General features: G+C 38.6%; 1 protein-coding gene across 1 annotated transcript in view; it reads left to right on the top strand.

Annotated features, from left to right (window-relative positions):
* The first annotated feature begins 958 nt into the window (after positions 1-958).
* Positions 959-16353, top strand: part of adcy2a (adenylate cyclase 2a) — a 116408-nt gene continuing 101013 nt past the window's right edge. The window contains exons 1-4 of the mRNA XM_042490759.2: positions 959-1004; positions 1133-1220; positions 7988-8661; positions 12967-13164. Coding sequence (XP_042346693.1) covers positions 8113-8661; positions 12967-13164 — 747 coding nt within the window. The 5' untranslated portion in view covers positions 959-1004; positions 1133-1220; positions 7988-8112. The remainder of the gene's footprint in view (positions 1005-1132; positions 1221-7987; positions 8662-12966; positions 13165-16353) is intronic.

Raw genomic sequence — 16353 nt, 5'->3', positions numbered from 1 at the left:
CAAAACCATTTTGATTATAGATAAAACATTTGAATTACATTTTTTTTTTTTACCAACAATGATGTTTTTTCCATTAATAATGCATTCAAAATATGTTAAAAAATATCTACAAGTTTAACTTATACCTAGAGACAATTAAGGTTAGAAAAAACGAAACAAAACAGTTTCCAAACATGTAGTTCTCAGTCAGACACACTGACAGGTTAAAATAGTACACTTCCACACACAGATAATGAGAGGTTATAATTATATACTGTAGAGACTGAAAATAGCCATGCCTATTTTAGGATCTAGGTTATACCAAATGAGATTTAGAGACAGCCAGAAAAAAATGAATTAGACAAGGTGCTACATCAAATTGATTAAATTAAATTATTATGAGAGGATATGAAAATTAAACAAAATATATACTTTTTTCCCCTTCAGAGCCCTATTTAATGGAATGTTCTGCTTCTATATTTTGTGGAAAAGAGTGCGGCATACAGAGGTTAGGATAGAACGAGGCAAATTCCCCCCTCAGCTCTTTGAAACCTGGATCAACACCACTTTTCTTATGCTGCGTTCAGACACCTTTCACAAGTATTTAAACCTTTGAATTATTTTACAGAATTAAAAAAAATCAAAACATTGATGCAGTTTTTTCTCAGGACATTTCCCCCTTTTAAAATTAAACTTCCCTGTTTATGTTGAGGATGTGGGGGTGGAATTTTCAGTTAATTTTCTTTAAATTACGAATATCTTGCTTCTTGGTCATTTCCTCTGAAATTGAATTCTTTTTGTGTTTTGGAAAGAAATCAAGCCATTTTGCTTAGATTTCAAAGAGTTAATAAACCTAACTCCAATTCAGTGTGTTTGAACGCGGCCCTCTCACGTGCTTCGGCCAGCCAATCACTGCCTTTGGTTTCGCGCATGCATGCACGCACTTTGTCAGTGCCACAGAGTAGTGGGATGACGTTTGCGCACCTGCTGATAAAATCAACAAGAGTCGTGTTGGAAGTCCGGTTGTAAGTTTCCTTATGTGCACGCATCTTTTTTAAAGTTTTGATGACAGTAGTTTCGATGTATCGTATCGAACAGAATTCATCGGAAAATCTCGATCGTTCATTAAAAGTTTGTGTCCATCATGGTGGAGCTGACAGCCAGAAGCTGATCAAACTAGATAACCAGTGACGGGTAAAGCCAGCCACACGGGGTCCACCTTCACGTCTAACTTCGTAGAGGTAAGACATTAAAAATTAAGATGTTACATCATGATTTCCCTTTCTGCAGCTAACAGTCCAATGCGTGGAATTTTTGTTTTGACGTGAGGGGAATAATTTCGGGTCAACGCTGTTTAGGCGATACTACTACGTAGTAGTACGGCCGTTTCCATAGTGCTAACGTTAGTTGTTAATGGAAATGAGTTCAGAGTTTTAGGCTTTGAGAAGTCAGGTAGGTGAGCATACAGGTTTTAATCTTGAACAAAGGTCAATGCTATATTGCGACATTATTAAGATGTATTCTTCTAAGTTTGGGTCTCACAGGCCCAAGAAATATCTAGCGAACACAAAAAACTATCCACCTTTTTAAATTTTTAGATACTGATTTTAAAATATACATGACAGCAATTAATTTTTTTTGTTATGTGTCTTTATTTCTTCTATATTTTATGTATTATGCAATTCAATTTTGTTATTATCATGACATTTTGTTATAGAACTTCCGTTTTGAAAATATAGCCATATATATGAAATATATATGTGTTGAATATGTCAGTAAAGTTTGAGGGAAAAAAAGATATCTAGTTAACAGTTAACCTAAAGTTAGGTAAAAAGCATACACTGTATATAAAGCTGGACAAACATGAAAGTGTCCCCAAAGTGTAACATTTCAATCTTGATCGCCCCCTAGTGGCCGTTTGCAGTACAACTCTTAAAGCCTGCCCCTCCATGTTAAGAAATGGGACATAGGCCAAACTAAAAACTCAGAGTACACGCCAAATACATTTTTCCCAAAGCTGGTATCGACACTGAAGGTTCTAATCACCCTGATGTTTGTTCAAGTGTTTGTTTTTCTGATAAGTTCAGTTTTCATGAGTTATTCAATTCCTCAAAAAAAGGGGACACGGCGTCCATCTTTATGTACAGCCTATGTTAACGAGACATAAACGTAGCCAAGTTTGGTGTGTTGGCTACTTTACACATTTCTATCAGTTGGCGATACAAGGCCACCTCAACAGTCATTCATCTGTGTAGATGAATGTGGCTAATATTTGTCAGGTGAACTTGGCTAATTAATGGACCTTCATCACAACAGAGGTGTTGACTTGTCATAGCAGGAAAAGCACCGTTGACATAGATAACATTAACAATGACTCAGTTTCATTTAGTGTATCAGTGAGGTTATTTAATACATCCGTGCTTTCTCTACTATGACATGTCAGAATATCTGCCGTGAAAACGGTCTATTACAACAGTCTAAACAAAATTTTTTTAAGTTTCAGTTTGTTAATTTATCACTTTGAAAACTCAGTTGCAGTTGAAGAGAATGGCCAGAAATTCAAACTACATTATTGCTCTACCTTTACACTTGTTTGTGAGCAAAAACAAGTCGGCCTATTCACAATTACGAAATCTTTGTAGCGTTTTTCATATTGTACCTAAAAATGTGAAGAAATTTTATTCCAGTATATTTGTAGCTATTATACAGATAAAGTACAACAGATAGGTGTCTGTCTGTAAAGTTTTTAAAGGCAGAATAAAATAGTCTGTATCTATGTTTCATTAACAGTACTGAAACATGGAAAATACTGCATGAATGAGATATTCTGTAAATCTTCAGTGTTTTATGACAGTTTCTGCTGTTATGTTATGTGTGGAAGGCACTATGCAAGAAGTTATGAGCTGGCTCTTTAAACTTTAATTCAGCTTGAGCCTCATTCCTGGATTTAGAATATTGGCATTGTTCCAAATCTTGAATTGAATCAAGCATTGGGATTTTTTAAGTTCTCGGAAACCCATCTTGCACTCCGATTACAATGGCATTAAAGAAAATGAAATAACCAAAGAAAATGAAAAAAACAACAGATTAATTCTTCCTTGGCTGATTGCAAAAGCATGCATTAAAGCAGAAAAAATGCTCAGCAGGCATGCACAGGAAGTCTGTCTACCATAGCTTCAGGTCGTCTGTCTCCTTTCAGAGTGGAAGTAGATCCTCACTAATTTGATGATAGAATGTGTTTGTTAAATGGCTTTTGTTTAAAGGTAAAGGCTCCCCGAGGACCTGGTTGTTTTTGACTTCACATAGCACAAGGCTTGAGTTAAACCTTTAGTCAGCTAAAAAACATCCTGGCTATGCAAGAATTCATTTTCCTGGTGAACCGATTGACTATAAAATAATGCTTAAAAGGAAGATATAATGAGCAAATTGTGCACAGTTTGTAAAATCACAGTAATTTCCTCATCAGGTCTTACTGGTCTAGTTCTGGCAAATTAAGATTTGCATGAAATTGCAGTAACTGTTATCATTTGCAGAGGTGGCTGACATTAATTCACTGCTATGAGTATTTAGGAAATGCATGCCTTTGATTAGCCTAGTATAACCTTTTGCTTTATACTAGGCTTGGAGTGTATCTAATTTTCAATACCTTTTACCTTCCTGAAATTTCACCAGTCTGTGGTATGTGACGGTATTAGGATGCGGTGCTACAAGCTGCCGCCTGAAAGTCGGAGATTCAGATCATCAGTTGGAGACCCCTTCATCGACTGAAATTGGTTCAAGTCGAGCAGTTGTTGGTACAGTCAGATTGTGTACTGTACTACATGAATGCCGCTCACTCGCTTAACTTCCCACGGAATCCATTCAACCTTTAAACCTTTATATGGGAAAAAAAGATTTGTCTAATAGTTGTATTCATCCGTGTTTTCCACATCGAAGAAATCATAGGGTCTGACCCTCATGATGGCAACACTTGGTCATGTGTGCGTGTGTTTGTATGTGAGTGTAGTCTTTGTTTGGTTCACCTTACGTGCTCATTACATAGAAAAAAGGGCGGAGGGAATTTGATCAGCTTTGGGTGATGTATAGACTACTGGAAGCTGGTAGGCAATAAGTCAGGAGCAATTATTGCCAGCTTTACTGAAATATGTGTGTGTGCGCGCTTGCATAAATGTGTGGGTGGTTTACATAAAAACACTCAGACACTCTGTTGGAAGTCTTTTTTCTTGACCTCCATATAACCCTGAATAGGTCAATATCTGCCAGCTGCTTCACTACCTCTTGTATGTGTAAATGTGTTTGCGTTCATCTCACTGCCTTCTGCCTCCCTCACAATCTATTTTGGCCCCTGCTCTTGTCACCTTAGCACAGAAGTGAACAAACAGCAGCAAATATTTTTCTTTCAGCATTTATCAATCATGAGAGACAAATGAGATGTCTTTATTGTCAAAACCACATATACTAGTGTGAATTGTATTTCATATGTGCCTGGAATAATCCATGTGACAGTCTAACAGATGATGGCTTACTGGTTTCAAAGGCTGAAGACTTTACAGAGAGCATACAATCGAGTTTTCTAGTAATTTTCATACGTAATTATTTGCTATAAATGAACCCTTACGGCTGTTTTTGTGGTCTGCACTACCTTGATTCAACACAAAAATTCTATGATATTGCAGTTGGTTGTTGTCCTCGCCAGCTGTAATGCTGAAAGTGAATAACGCGTTTGGTGATGTGTGTGAGTTTTTGTGTAAGTGTGTATCTGTCTCTCTACAGCTGATATCACATACTCTTGATTTTTTAATGCGCGTGTGAAAAAGGAACCTTAAGGCCTGAGGTGGAAAATATTGGATGAGGACAGGGATACAGCAGTTGAGGTTCAGGAATTGGAGGCAGATATTGAAGGCCTGAGTGTAGCAGAGGAATGAAGGAGAGAAAGTGAAAGGTTAGTAGAGAGTATGCGAACAGAGTGAAGGGTGTAAGGATCAGAGATTGAAGATTAGGACTGTAATGTGAGAGCAGAGAAAGGGAACTGGTGGAAAAATGTGTTAGGAGGAGAAAGATAAAAGAAAGGAGGTGAGCTAAGGGCACAGGGACGTGCATGGAGTGATGATGACGAGGGAAGGGAGCAAACAATGTGACGCAAGAAAGAGTAGGTACATTTCTTTAAGGGATGCACGACAATATTGGCTATTGGCTTAAAAATATAATATTGGTATCGGCCAGCGTGGTAATTTCTGCTGATAGGACATACCGGTATTACTGTTTTTTCATGGAAAAAGTGAACATGTACGAAACATCAGCCTGAAGTTAAAGTATTTTTATTTTGCCCAATGAGTGAATATTACATACACTGAAGAGCATTATATTTGATGTCTCTATCTGCTGGTGGGCTATCACAACAAGAGTATGCATAATATGTTTTTTTAATTACAGAAAAGACTAGATGATCACAAAAATTAGGGAAATAAAACTGATGTATCTATCTTTACTGGTTATCAGCCAAACAAGATGTTATATATCAGATATTGGCAAAAGAAATCCAATATCATGGATCCCAAATTTCTTTTTTTAATTACTACCAACCAGTGCTTGTAATGAAACTGTCACTTACCACTCTCATTATGGCCAACATTAACTGCACTTGTAAGAAATGTTATGTTTTCCTAGCAATTTGCTGTGGAATGTTATGACATTTGCCTTCAGTTCGAAGTTGGTAATAAAATCTACAAAATAGATGCTCATACTAATTAAATCAGATTAGATGAAGCTTTAATGATCCCTGTGGGGAAATTGGGTCTTTGTAGAAGCAGAGAAAATGATACAGATAAGACCAGAGCTAATGCAGAGTATGAAAGATAACAAAATAATTACAGCAGAATGCATTGAGATAACAATTTGTTGATTGAATGTATATTTGTTGAAGGCCAGTAGGTTTTTACATAGACTCTCTGCACTAACAGAAGATGTTTGACTTCCTACAAAATGACTTGTGAGGTATCCGTGTTTGGACTTTGTTCTCTTTGTGTGTTGCTGGACACCTGTTTTATTTGCAGGGATTTGATTGTTTTTTAGATCTTTGGGTACCACTCTAATTATCCAGGACAAATTGGTTTTTTTTTAAAATTTCACACAGCTTTGCAATATTAATTGGTAACTCAAACACTGTACCACTAGGGTTAAGAAGGGGAAATAATTTATGGTGATATGAGTGAGTGTTACTCCCAGGTAACATTAAAGAAGCAATGATCCATGAAAGGTTGTAACTATTAATTGCTTTGAATCTTATATGTTGGTAGAACTGATTCATTCTCTAAAATGAGTGGCAAATCAAAGGTCCTTATGGAAGATATGGGGAATGGCATTGTTATCTGTTCACTTGACAAGTAGTATGTGTGGTTTTAGTAGTGTAATTTTTGGACTATAGAACTTCAAATGCAAGTAAAGAAAATTCATATCGATCACTTGTCAATTTTTTTAGCCTTTATCGGGGTAACTACCTATAAGTGTAATGCTTCTGATCGGAAGTAATTTGAAGAAAGTGCCCACATTTTTTGCGTTTAGAATAATGTTTAGGAAGTAGACAAAGCCTCTAAAGAATTTGACTCATGTTTTACTGAATAGAAAGGGACAGCCAGGTGGTGTTAAGGTATGTTGCAGAAAAACATGCAAACTTACGCTCAGTCTCTCAACCAAACAAGTGCAAACACCATTGATAGATCTGTGTTTGGCAGCTTGTAAGTGACTGTCCACCCGCTTAATTACATGAGTGAAGGTTACAAAATGAATGCACTGTCCCAGCATGAACTCACACACACAGGTAACACTAATAAGCCTTTAAATTGTGTTTTTGATGATTAATATGCGCAATTGTGATATATTGCTCCATGCAATAAAAGTTAGGCAATATAAACTCAGTACTCAAATGAGGTAGTTCATGCCGTGAGGGGATTAGAGGAATATGGAAGTCATCATTTATTCATCTTTGTAAAAGCAGTACTTTGGCCAGCAGCACTTTCATCATGTTTTGGCTGGCCCTTGTGTGTGAAGAGTGTGTGCTTGTGCATCATTGCTTGTGTGTGCATACATTTTTTTTAGCGTGTTATGTGTGTGCGTGTTTGTCCACTTTTGTTTTTTTGCCCTGCTCTCTTAGCTGCTTATTCAAAGACAGATGAGCTTAAGATTAATTTGTTAGAAACCACTCAGTTATGACTTACAATAGAGCCACATTGAAATCACATCAGATAGTTTTGTTCGGACCTTTTTCTTTTATATTTTTTTTTTGGGGGGGGGGGGCATTTAAAAAACAGGGTGTGATGGTGTGGGTTATCCCAGTTCTGAAAATCATCTCTGGAACTGAGCTGCAAAATTAGATCTTTTCCAGCTTCTCTGTTCAATTCATGACATTGCATTAACATGAAATGCATGTAATGTTCTCTTAAATCTACAGAGATTAGTCTTGAACTTCATTAGACTTAGCTGATACTGTTATTCTCTTGCTACAGTTTTGCTGCCTGTGCTACAAAGCTTTAAACCTCAGTAAAGTTTCTTTATTCATTGTTTGTTTCTTTGGATCCTCATTAGTTCTTAACAAGGCAGTGGCCACTCTTTCTATGACGTTTCAAATAAAGAGACGCTGCTTTGTACAAAAACAGTGAATGTACAGCCCTGCTGTTAATTATTAATTATTGATTAACTTGTCTTGCAGCAGTACATTTCTAAACAAGGAGGGAAACCCTGTCTTTGCATTTTATTTTGATCAGTCCTTTTTAAAAACGGTGCTTGTGACATCTTGCATGTGGCTTTGACTTAGAACTGAGCATTTAGCCCACTTTGTAAAAAATACCAAAATATATGTGTGTGTTTTAAAAAAAATCAGCCCAAACATGTCGTTCTTGGTCGATATTAGCCAGCCCTAAATCTCTACTCTCTTTTTCTTTTATTTTCCTCTCTCTCACTCGCTGACTTCTCCCTGCTGCTGCACCTTCTTTTCTTCTCCCCTCCCCCTTAGCCCCTTCTCCCTCCCCTTTCCCTTCGCTTCCCTCCCACTTTTCTCTCTCACTCTAAAGAGCACTCAGTCTCTGCGCTTCTCTTCATTTCCCGCTCCAACATGTTGGCAGGAGGAGAAAGAGGAGGATGCTGCGCTCTACCCTTGGTGCGTTCTTGCCACCTCTCCAGCCGGCGCACGCTGCCTCTGACTCAGACTCAGCCTCATCTTTCAGTTGTCTCCGCCTGAAGGACTTAAGACAGGAGGTGGAGGAGGTACCGAAGGATACGCTGGAGATCAGGAGCTCTCACACCAGGGTCCCCAACATGAACAACAACAGCAGGAGAGCAGAACAGAGCAACTGCTCCTCATCTGTGGTGGAAACGACGAATACCTCAGCAGTGACCACCTCTTCTGCCCCCTCTAGTTTCCTTCCCTCCTCTTCCTCCTTCTCAGCTCCAAGATCCATGTGGCAAGAGGCAATAAGGAGGAAGCAGTATCTCCTGGACCGGGCAGGGGAGTCCGGTGAAGGGGACAAGGGCGGAAGAAGAGGTCAGCAGAGGAGGAACAGGTCCCCGGATTGGCTGTATGAGTCCTACTACTGTATGAGCCAGCAGCATCCTCTGATTGTGTTTCTGCTGCTCATAGTGATGGGAGCCTGCCTGGCTCTGCTGACTGTGTTCTTTGCTTCAGGACTGGTAAGCTCCTCATTCACAACATGAAGTAACACTCACACAGATGCATTATGCAAATTTAAAAAAAGTACAAATAACATCAGGACAAACAACCGGGACCATACAGACATTTTGATGGCATTATGTGCAGGAAATTCCTATTTAGTGTAAGTGTTCAGTGTGGACAGTCACATCTATACACATGTGGTGCACACACACATATATTGTAGAAACACATTTTCTATAAGCATGCATAGGAAGAACGTCACACAAACTAACTTGTCAATCATGTGGTCACACACACACATACACAGACGTACACAAAATGTGCCGGCATGTCATACAATCCATGAGCTCCCCTCATTCATGCACACATACAAATGTGCACACACATACAAGTGTGTTTGTGCAACACCTATATGCACGCACGCTCACACAGCATGCAGTCCTCATCGCAGCACTAATGTGAAGAGAAGGGTGAGATAAAAGAAAGGGGGGGAATAAGGGGCTTAGTTATTGTCTGAGCTCATGGTTGACTGAACTACAGAAAGGAGATCTGTTTCCCTCTGTCACTATTTTGACAGGGTTATCTTTACTCTGAAAGCCTGAAAAATTCAAAGCAGTGAAGGCAAGGCACACACTGTAAAATAAAAATATTCTAAACCAAAATTATATTCATCCAAAAAACAAAATTATTAAAAATGTAATGATACATTAACAGTCTACTGATTGATTTTAGACATACTAACTTAAGCCTATTTTAGCTTCTGACATTTTTGCATTAGGAGAGTGCCTCTCCCATTCCCTGTCTCTGCTGAGTCTGCTATTAAGAAGGGATTAGTCTAAAACACACTGAGGGAGACAGAGTGAGACAGCAAGAGCGCTGACACAAAAACAAACATCACCCTGCATATCACAGAAATCATCAGAACTGAAGCTGAGCGAAAACAGAAAAGTTCTGCATGGTAAAGTTGTTTTCATGCACTGTAACACACAACCAACAGACAGTGTGGTCAGTAACATCACTGGCTCGAGAGCCGGACATTGCATTTCCATGCAATCAAGACAAAACAATCAGTTATGTCTAATTAGACAACAAATGGAATCCCTTATCAAAAAGATGAGAGAGACAACATTTTTCAAATGAATTAGATTTAACTGTATTCGATTATTATGATTGCATTTTAATAACCTCCTGCACTGCTGTTATTGTCATAATAGTGGTTCTGTTATGGTCTTGCACATATTTTTAATCCTCATTCATAAGTCTCTAGAAAACTGGTGTTTTTTTAATCAATGAATAGCCCCATTGATAAATTTGATTTGGATTCATTATTTGATCTAGCTGCCAGTATTTGTGTTAAAGCTGTGGTTAAAGTGTGAAAGTATAAGTTAACTAGCAGCTAAAGCATTAAATATTCATGTAGAGTTACAAACATGGGTGCTGAAGAAGATGGCTTTGAAATCCCCAGTTTTAAGTAAAAATGTTCCCTACACTCAGTTGAAGAATATAATTCTGTGTGAATTTTCATCAGTCATTGTGAACTCTCATGTTTTCTAGGTGTCACAGCAAACATAGTAAATGCATTTTCCTGTCAGGCCACTGCTCAGTCTATCTGTCCTACATCCTCTTTTCTTTTTTGCTCGACTCCTGTGCAGGACAGGCATGACTTTTGCTTCTCCCTTGTTTTATTTTCCCTCCATCATCCCCCATTTCTCTACATTCTTGTGCCTGTGTCATCTCTCACCTCCTCATATTTCTGTCCCTCTCTTTTATTTGTATCCTATCATCCCTCCATCCTGCTGGCTGGCTGACCTAAATCCTGTGCTGTTTTGGAGCTCTGCTCTGGGCGAGACAAACTCTCTGTGGCTCTCTGCAGCCACACATATCCTCCCCTGTCCCAGTGCATTGACTGTGAGCATGAGAAAAAGACAGAGGCAAGGTGGGGGTGGGGGCTAAAGAAGGGGGAGGAGAGAGATAGAGAGAAGCAGGACGAATGCAAAGAGCACTGTCAGATGGACTGGCATAAAACACTTTGATGGTTAGGCCGCTTCCGAAAACGATGATGGATTTAGTTAGAATTTGTTTTTAGTGATAAGTGACTGCAGTGAATAAAAAGCGACATATTATTCCATTTTAATATAAAAGCATTTCTGTTAATATTTAAAACACTAGTTCAGAGGAGAAATTGAAAAAGCCATTCATTAATATTTATTATGAAGAGTAATTTCCATGGTAGATAACAAAGCTGCCATTATGGTTGGGGATACAGTGTCACTGAGCAGTGGAGCTTTTTAGTGAACAAGATTCAGCAAATTACTAGCCCTTTTGTGAAACTAAATTGAAAGTTGGAATTATCATTAAATAACAATATGACACAAGGCTTTTTTGAGGTTGAATTAGAATTGAAGTTTGATTTGTAGATGTCAAAGTAATTCACGCATTTCCTTAACTACACAGCCAAAAGTGCCAGCAAAGATGTGACACATCTGTTACCATATCCTGACCCTTTTTCATCCCTTGTCACACTACAGGGAAAGCAATGATGGGATGAAACCTGGCCAAGACAGGCAGCACAAATGACTTATTTCACTGAGCTATCCTCCTACATCCACCTTGAAGAAACTTCTGAAATTTTTATTAGAACTTTCAGATCTAAGTGTGTTTCAAAAAGGCAGCAGCAAATCCATTATGGATGTGGCCTCAACTTTGCTACTGGTTAACACTAAGGGCTTTTTAGCGTTTATCCTCACTCCATAGGATGTTCTCTTGGTATAAAGTCATTTTTCTCCCCTTTACAGTTACTCATTGACAAGAAGATATGGATCCTTGTTTGTATATTCAGCCATATTGACTTGTTTTGAACCTTAAGTTGATTGTATATTGTGTACTTACACATATTGGAATGCCTAATCATTTGTCATGATTGGATTTTATAAGAGCCTAGTTCTTATGTATTGCACCATTCTAAGGAGTAAATCAATTCTAAACAATTGTCTAGGATTGGGCATGTATCAGACTGTTAAAGGGCTTTAATTATTTGCTCTTAGTGCTTCACAAAATCTCACGGTGTCAATATTTTGTGAAGCACTAAGACTTAACTCTACAATGTACCTGCAATATCGATACCAAGGTGTTTGCTCAAAATACTGTGGTTTTCTCCACATTGTTCAGCCCTCCAGTATTCTAAATTTGCCTTTGAATTAATCAGTTAAATTTTGTTTTACGTTCATTTTTTCTCACGATATTTCCTACCTTGTGCTGTCTTCTTAGCCTTAGACTCTATCCCCAGCAAACTGTAACTCAATGAAGATGAATAAGAGAAGCCAGTTTAATGAAGACAACTTACAGCTGTGCCTGATTTTACTCTGTGGTCTCAAGTGAATACCTTGCTCATAGAGATAATGCACAGTAACCGGTTGGGTTTGATTTTTTTCTTCCTTAGGATGACAGGCAAATAGTGCATAGTTATACTACACATACATTGCTTATTGTTGTTAAATGTGTACTAAATAAACATTCAAAAGACAAGCTTGAGAAGCAGTTATCTAGCAACAAAAATCAATCACTGAATTACAGAAAAGTTTGAAAATCATGCATGCATGCCCATAAACATCATTCTTCTATTCCATATAAATCCGTTGGGTTTAAACCAGGGAATTTGGAGGGCACGTTTTTAAGCGTTTATCTATTTTTCATAGACTTCTCTCTATTTGTCCGCTGTCACTTTTACCCTTTTAAGACTCCTCACATCTTGCCGAGATATGAAACTTCACAGTCTGTAGTTGCAGTCTGCCATTCATTCTGAGTATTGTCACAATTTCTCATGGCTCAAATGGAGAGTTACAGCTGTTGAAGGATATACAGAGCAAAAGGGCATTTGTTTCATCTTGTCACAGACTCTTTTCTCATATTACATCTAGCAAAGAGGGTTGTGTCAGTAGTGACACCTTTTTATGCTTAAAAAAATGTTTAAAAAACAACAAAAAAAACCCATGAGGAACTCTTTTGTTCTGTATTTACTCCTTCTCTGGGTGAGTCACATGTCTGTCTTGGTTGTTTTTATTTTCAGGACACTAAAGAGGAAAGATGGAGCTAGAGGAGTGGCTTTTATAACACAGTTAGGCTGTTTCATGCCCCCTTGAAGTCCCTGTTTTCTAAATTTGCTCCTTTATATATCTATCTTAGGCAAATCTAGTTTTCCCTCTAATTAATTATTCTTCCTTTCTCTGATAAATTGTATATCTCTTCCCTTCTCTCTTAAATTGTCTGTCTACATGTCTCACTGTCACTTTCCAAGGCTTTTAATCTTTTTTTCCCTTTTTCAGAACATTGAGGACCACGTGGCCTTTGTAATCACTGTGCCCACGGCGCTGGCCATCTTTCTTGCCGTTTTTGTACTTGTCTGCATTGAGTCCATCTTTAAGAAGCTTCTGCGTGTTTTCTCCCTGGTCATCTGGGCCTGCTTGGTTGCCATGGGTTACCTTTTCATGTTTTCTGGTGGGATCATCTGTCCGTGGGACCAGGTAAGACACAGAGATGTTATCTGTGGGGAATTTATTTGTTGTAGAGGAACATGTGGTACATTCTGTGATTTATATGTTGCTCCTGTTTTATTGGGTAGTTGTGGGCGAGCTCTAGTGGCTTAAGGAAAAACCAAAATAACAGATTGTAAATAACAACTTTGAATATTCGTCAATGGCTCACTCCTAAGACCTCATAGGATCGCTTGAAAATTAAATGCTTCATAGTATCTCACCAAACCAAGCATGGGTCCAAATGTAACCACAAAAGGGATAAGAAAGAAATCTAGGCCAAAGATGTTGCCAATGCTTGTTTCTTCTTTCAATACCTTGCTGTTTTTTTTCCTCATAGGCTGACTTCTCCTTTGGTGAACGAAAACATCTGTGGGGATTTTGTCGGCTTTAGAAGTGTGCATTTTGTAAAAGTTACCCAGATAACCCAAGCCATATGCATACCTAGACATATCTGTCTACAAATATGACATTTCTGTCCAAAGTTTCTCAGATTGCCGGACAACAGCAGAAAATCTGGTAGCAGGAGGAAGTAAAGATTAGACCTGGGTTTTTCTTTTACTAATTTACTTCTTGGGTCGGCTTCTCCCTAAAACCTAAACGCACAAAGATGCTTTCCAGACCAAAAATTTTTCGTCTTTATGGTGGGATTGTGTGGAGTGTCTCTTGTCTATAGTGTGGAGTGTAGTTACAAATGTGGATAAATGTGAAACAAGACATAGGGATTCAGGGGGCCTGGAAAAAAAATCTCTCTAAGCTTTTATTTCATCTCTTGTGATTTCTGACCTACATTCTGAAACAGAGTGTCTAAAGTTTTGGACTGATCACGCACAAGCTTCAGTGCTTCCTAACATTTCATCAGATTTTCTTTTTTGTCTTTTGCTTTATGCTTCTGCCTCAATGAGTTTTGGTAAAGAAACATAGATGTCATTTGTTATTTGACTTTAAATAGCTTTTGGGATTATATGATATATTAATAAGATAGAAAAGGGTGTCATTATATTACAAGTTATGGCTATTTTTATCATTACTGAAGTGTCGGACCGTCAGCTGTTTGATCCGCAATAATGAAACGCCGCTCGGTTGTCAAATGATCAGCTGTATTCTACATTCAAAGTTGTTCACTGCATTACATGATTGATCAACACTTCAGCTGTCACCGTGTTTTGGTGTGAGATTTGCTTTGGTGTCATGAGAGCGCAAGACTGATGGTGAAAGTGTGTGTCACATGCAAGGAGCATGAGAGTTGGCAACCCTGAAGTATGTTAAAATGCAGAACAATACACTTAACATTACACACTGACACGCAGCAGAGGGGAGCTGCTTCCTCCGGCGTTATACCCGCTGATCATGAACACATCCTCCCTCTGCAGCTTTGGTCGGATCCGGAGATGAACGTCCCTGTGATCAGCAAAGGTTGTGCTGCCTGCAGACACTATCAGAGCCAGGCTCCGCTGATACTGATAGTTTGTGAATCATTCTCTCGCCGCTGATTAACAAATGGGGAATTCTGTCTTTGCAACAACACCCAGTCCAACACGTAATATTCACCTCAGTTTTCAACCAATGTCTGAATTCTTCGTCTCTTTATAATGGCAGCACCAGCTGCTCAGACGCTGTGACACCTATCGGTTAATAACGTTTAAATAAATGTAGGCTCGTGTGTTAAAGAAACAGCTGTTCCTGAAACAAAGTGATGAGGTGATCCTCTCACTCCTCCGTCCAAAACTGACAGAACGACTGTCGATGGCTCGTTAGCTGTCTATCTTGCTATTTTTTCACCATGCTGCCATGTTACACTGCTTAAAGAGAATGAGGAATAACGTGACAGTAATACAGGACCGTCAGCTTCTGTCAGCCTGTCCACCGTTTACGCGCCTATTTAATTTGAAAGAACAGCGGCCAATAGGGAAACAGCTGTGTCACATGTCAGTCACACTGACCAATGGTGCCAGCTCTATAACACTCTCACTCACTGACGGAAAGCCCCATGTGTAGCGCTGCAACTGCATGCTACGGTCCTGCCAAATAAGGGGTCCAAGTGATGGAAAATAGAATGGGGAAAAAAGAGTCTGACAAACTGGATGTCAAAGGCCATGAATATTATGATGCCAGTGAGCCGTCAGTAATTTTTTCATTTTGTCATTGGTTATCTAGAAAAGCTGAATTAAAAGTACAGAATTTGACTGGATGGGTACCACAGCATGTGTCAGAGAGATGGGATTACAACATAAATGCATGAATACAGCCACATGGAGTATGATTACTGTTTGATTAGAAAGCCACAAACTGATCATATATCAGAGTCACACTGGTGGGGAAAAATGCAGTCAGCTGGTCAGAAAGAAGCCTGGCAGATGTGTTGTGTGAAACTGCTGTAAATTACCATGTATAAAATCAATACTTTTTTTCAGCCCATGCATTCATCAAGCTTCTAGGGCACTACTGCAGACTGTCCTATATGGCCCTCTCAATACCATACAGCAGCATATGAGTCAGAATGCATTAAAACGCTTTTGATCTCAGAGCATTTTGCCCATGAGGTTTGTATAAACTATTTTTGCTATTTTTCTATGACATTATTTTTGTAATTATAACTATTATTTTTGATGGGATTTATTGTAAAAGTAAAGCACATGTCTAAATAAATCATAAATGCCCAGCTGTGTATTAAATAACAGATGTTTTGTTGTAATTGTGCATATATGTTGTATATATATATGCACATACAGTGTACCTGTATGTGTGTTTCTCAGACAAACACATACATATAAGTATATACTATGTATATTACATTCTGTGGCCAGATAACATCTGCAGTTAAATGTAGCAAGTCGAACAAACAACAGCATCTTCATTGCTAAAGCCATATGTGTGCAACAGCGCTCATTGAACGCAGCACAGTACATTAGGTCTTCATCATTTGAGAGATGTACTCATTCAGCAGCACTTGGTAAGACAGATGTCTAGTGTGGCCTCATCTATCACAAAGAGGTAGCTAAAGATGCACTGATTCACACACCACTCCATTCATTCCTTTCTTCTGCTTACTGGAAATGTCAGGCCATTATGCCATTACTGCTCTCTGACTGCTGCATCTGAGCCATGTTAATTAATACTTATCCAAAGAGACATAATTGTTGACTGGCATCGTTCTCTGTGTTTTTAGGGGCTTGCTGC

This window comes from Plectropomus leopardus, chromosome 11, assembly GCF_026936395.1.
Source record: "Plectropomus leopardus strain MGB_pleo_1.0 chromosome 11, ASM2693639v1, whole genome shotgun sequence".
Classification (NCBI taxonomy): Eukaryota; Metazoa; Chordata; class Actinopteri; order Perciformes; family Serranidae; genus Plectropomus; species Plectropomus leopardus.
This window is presented reverse-complemented; position numbering and strand designations above follow the sequence as displayed.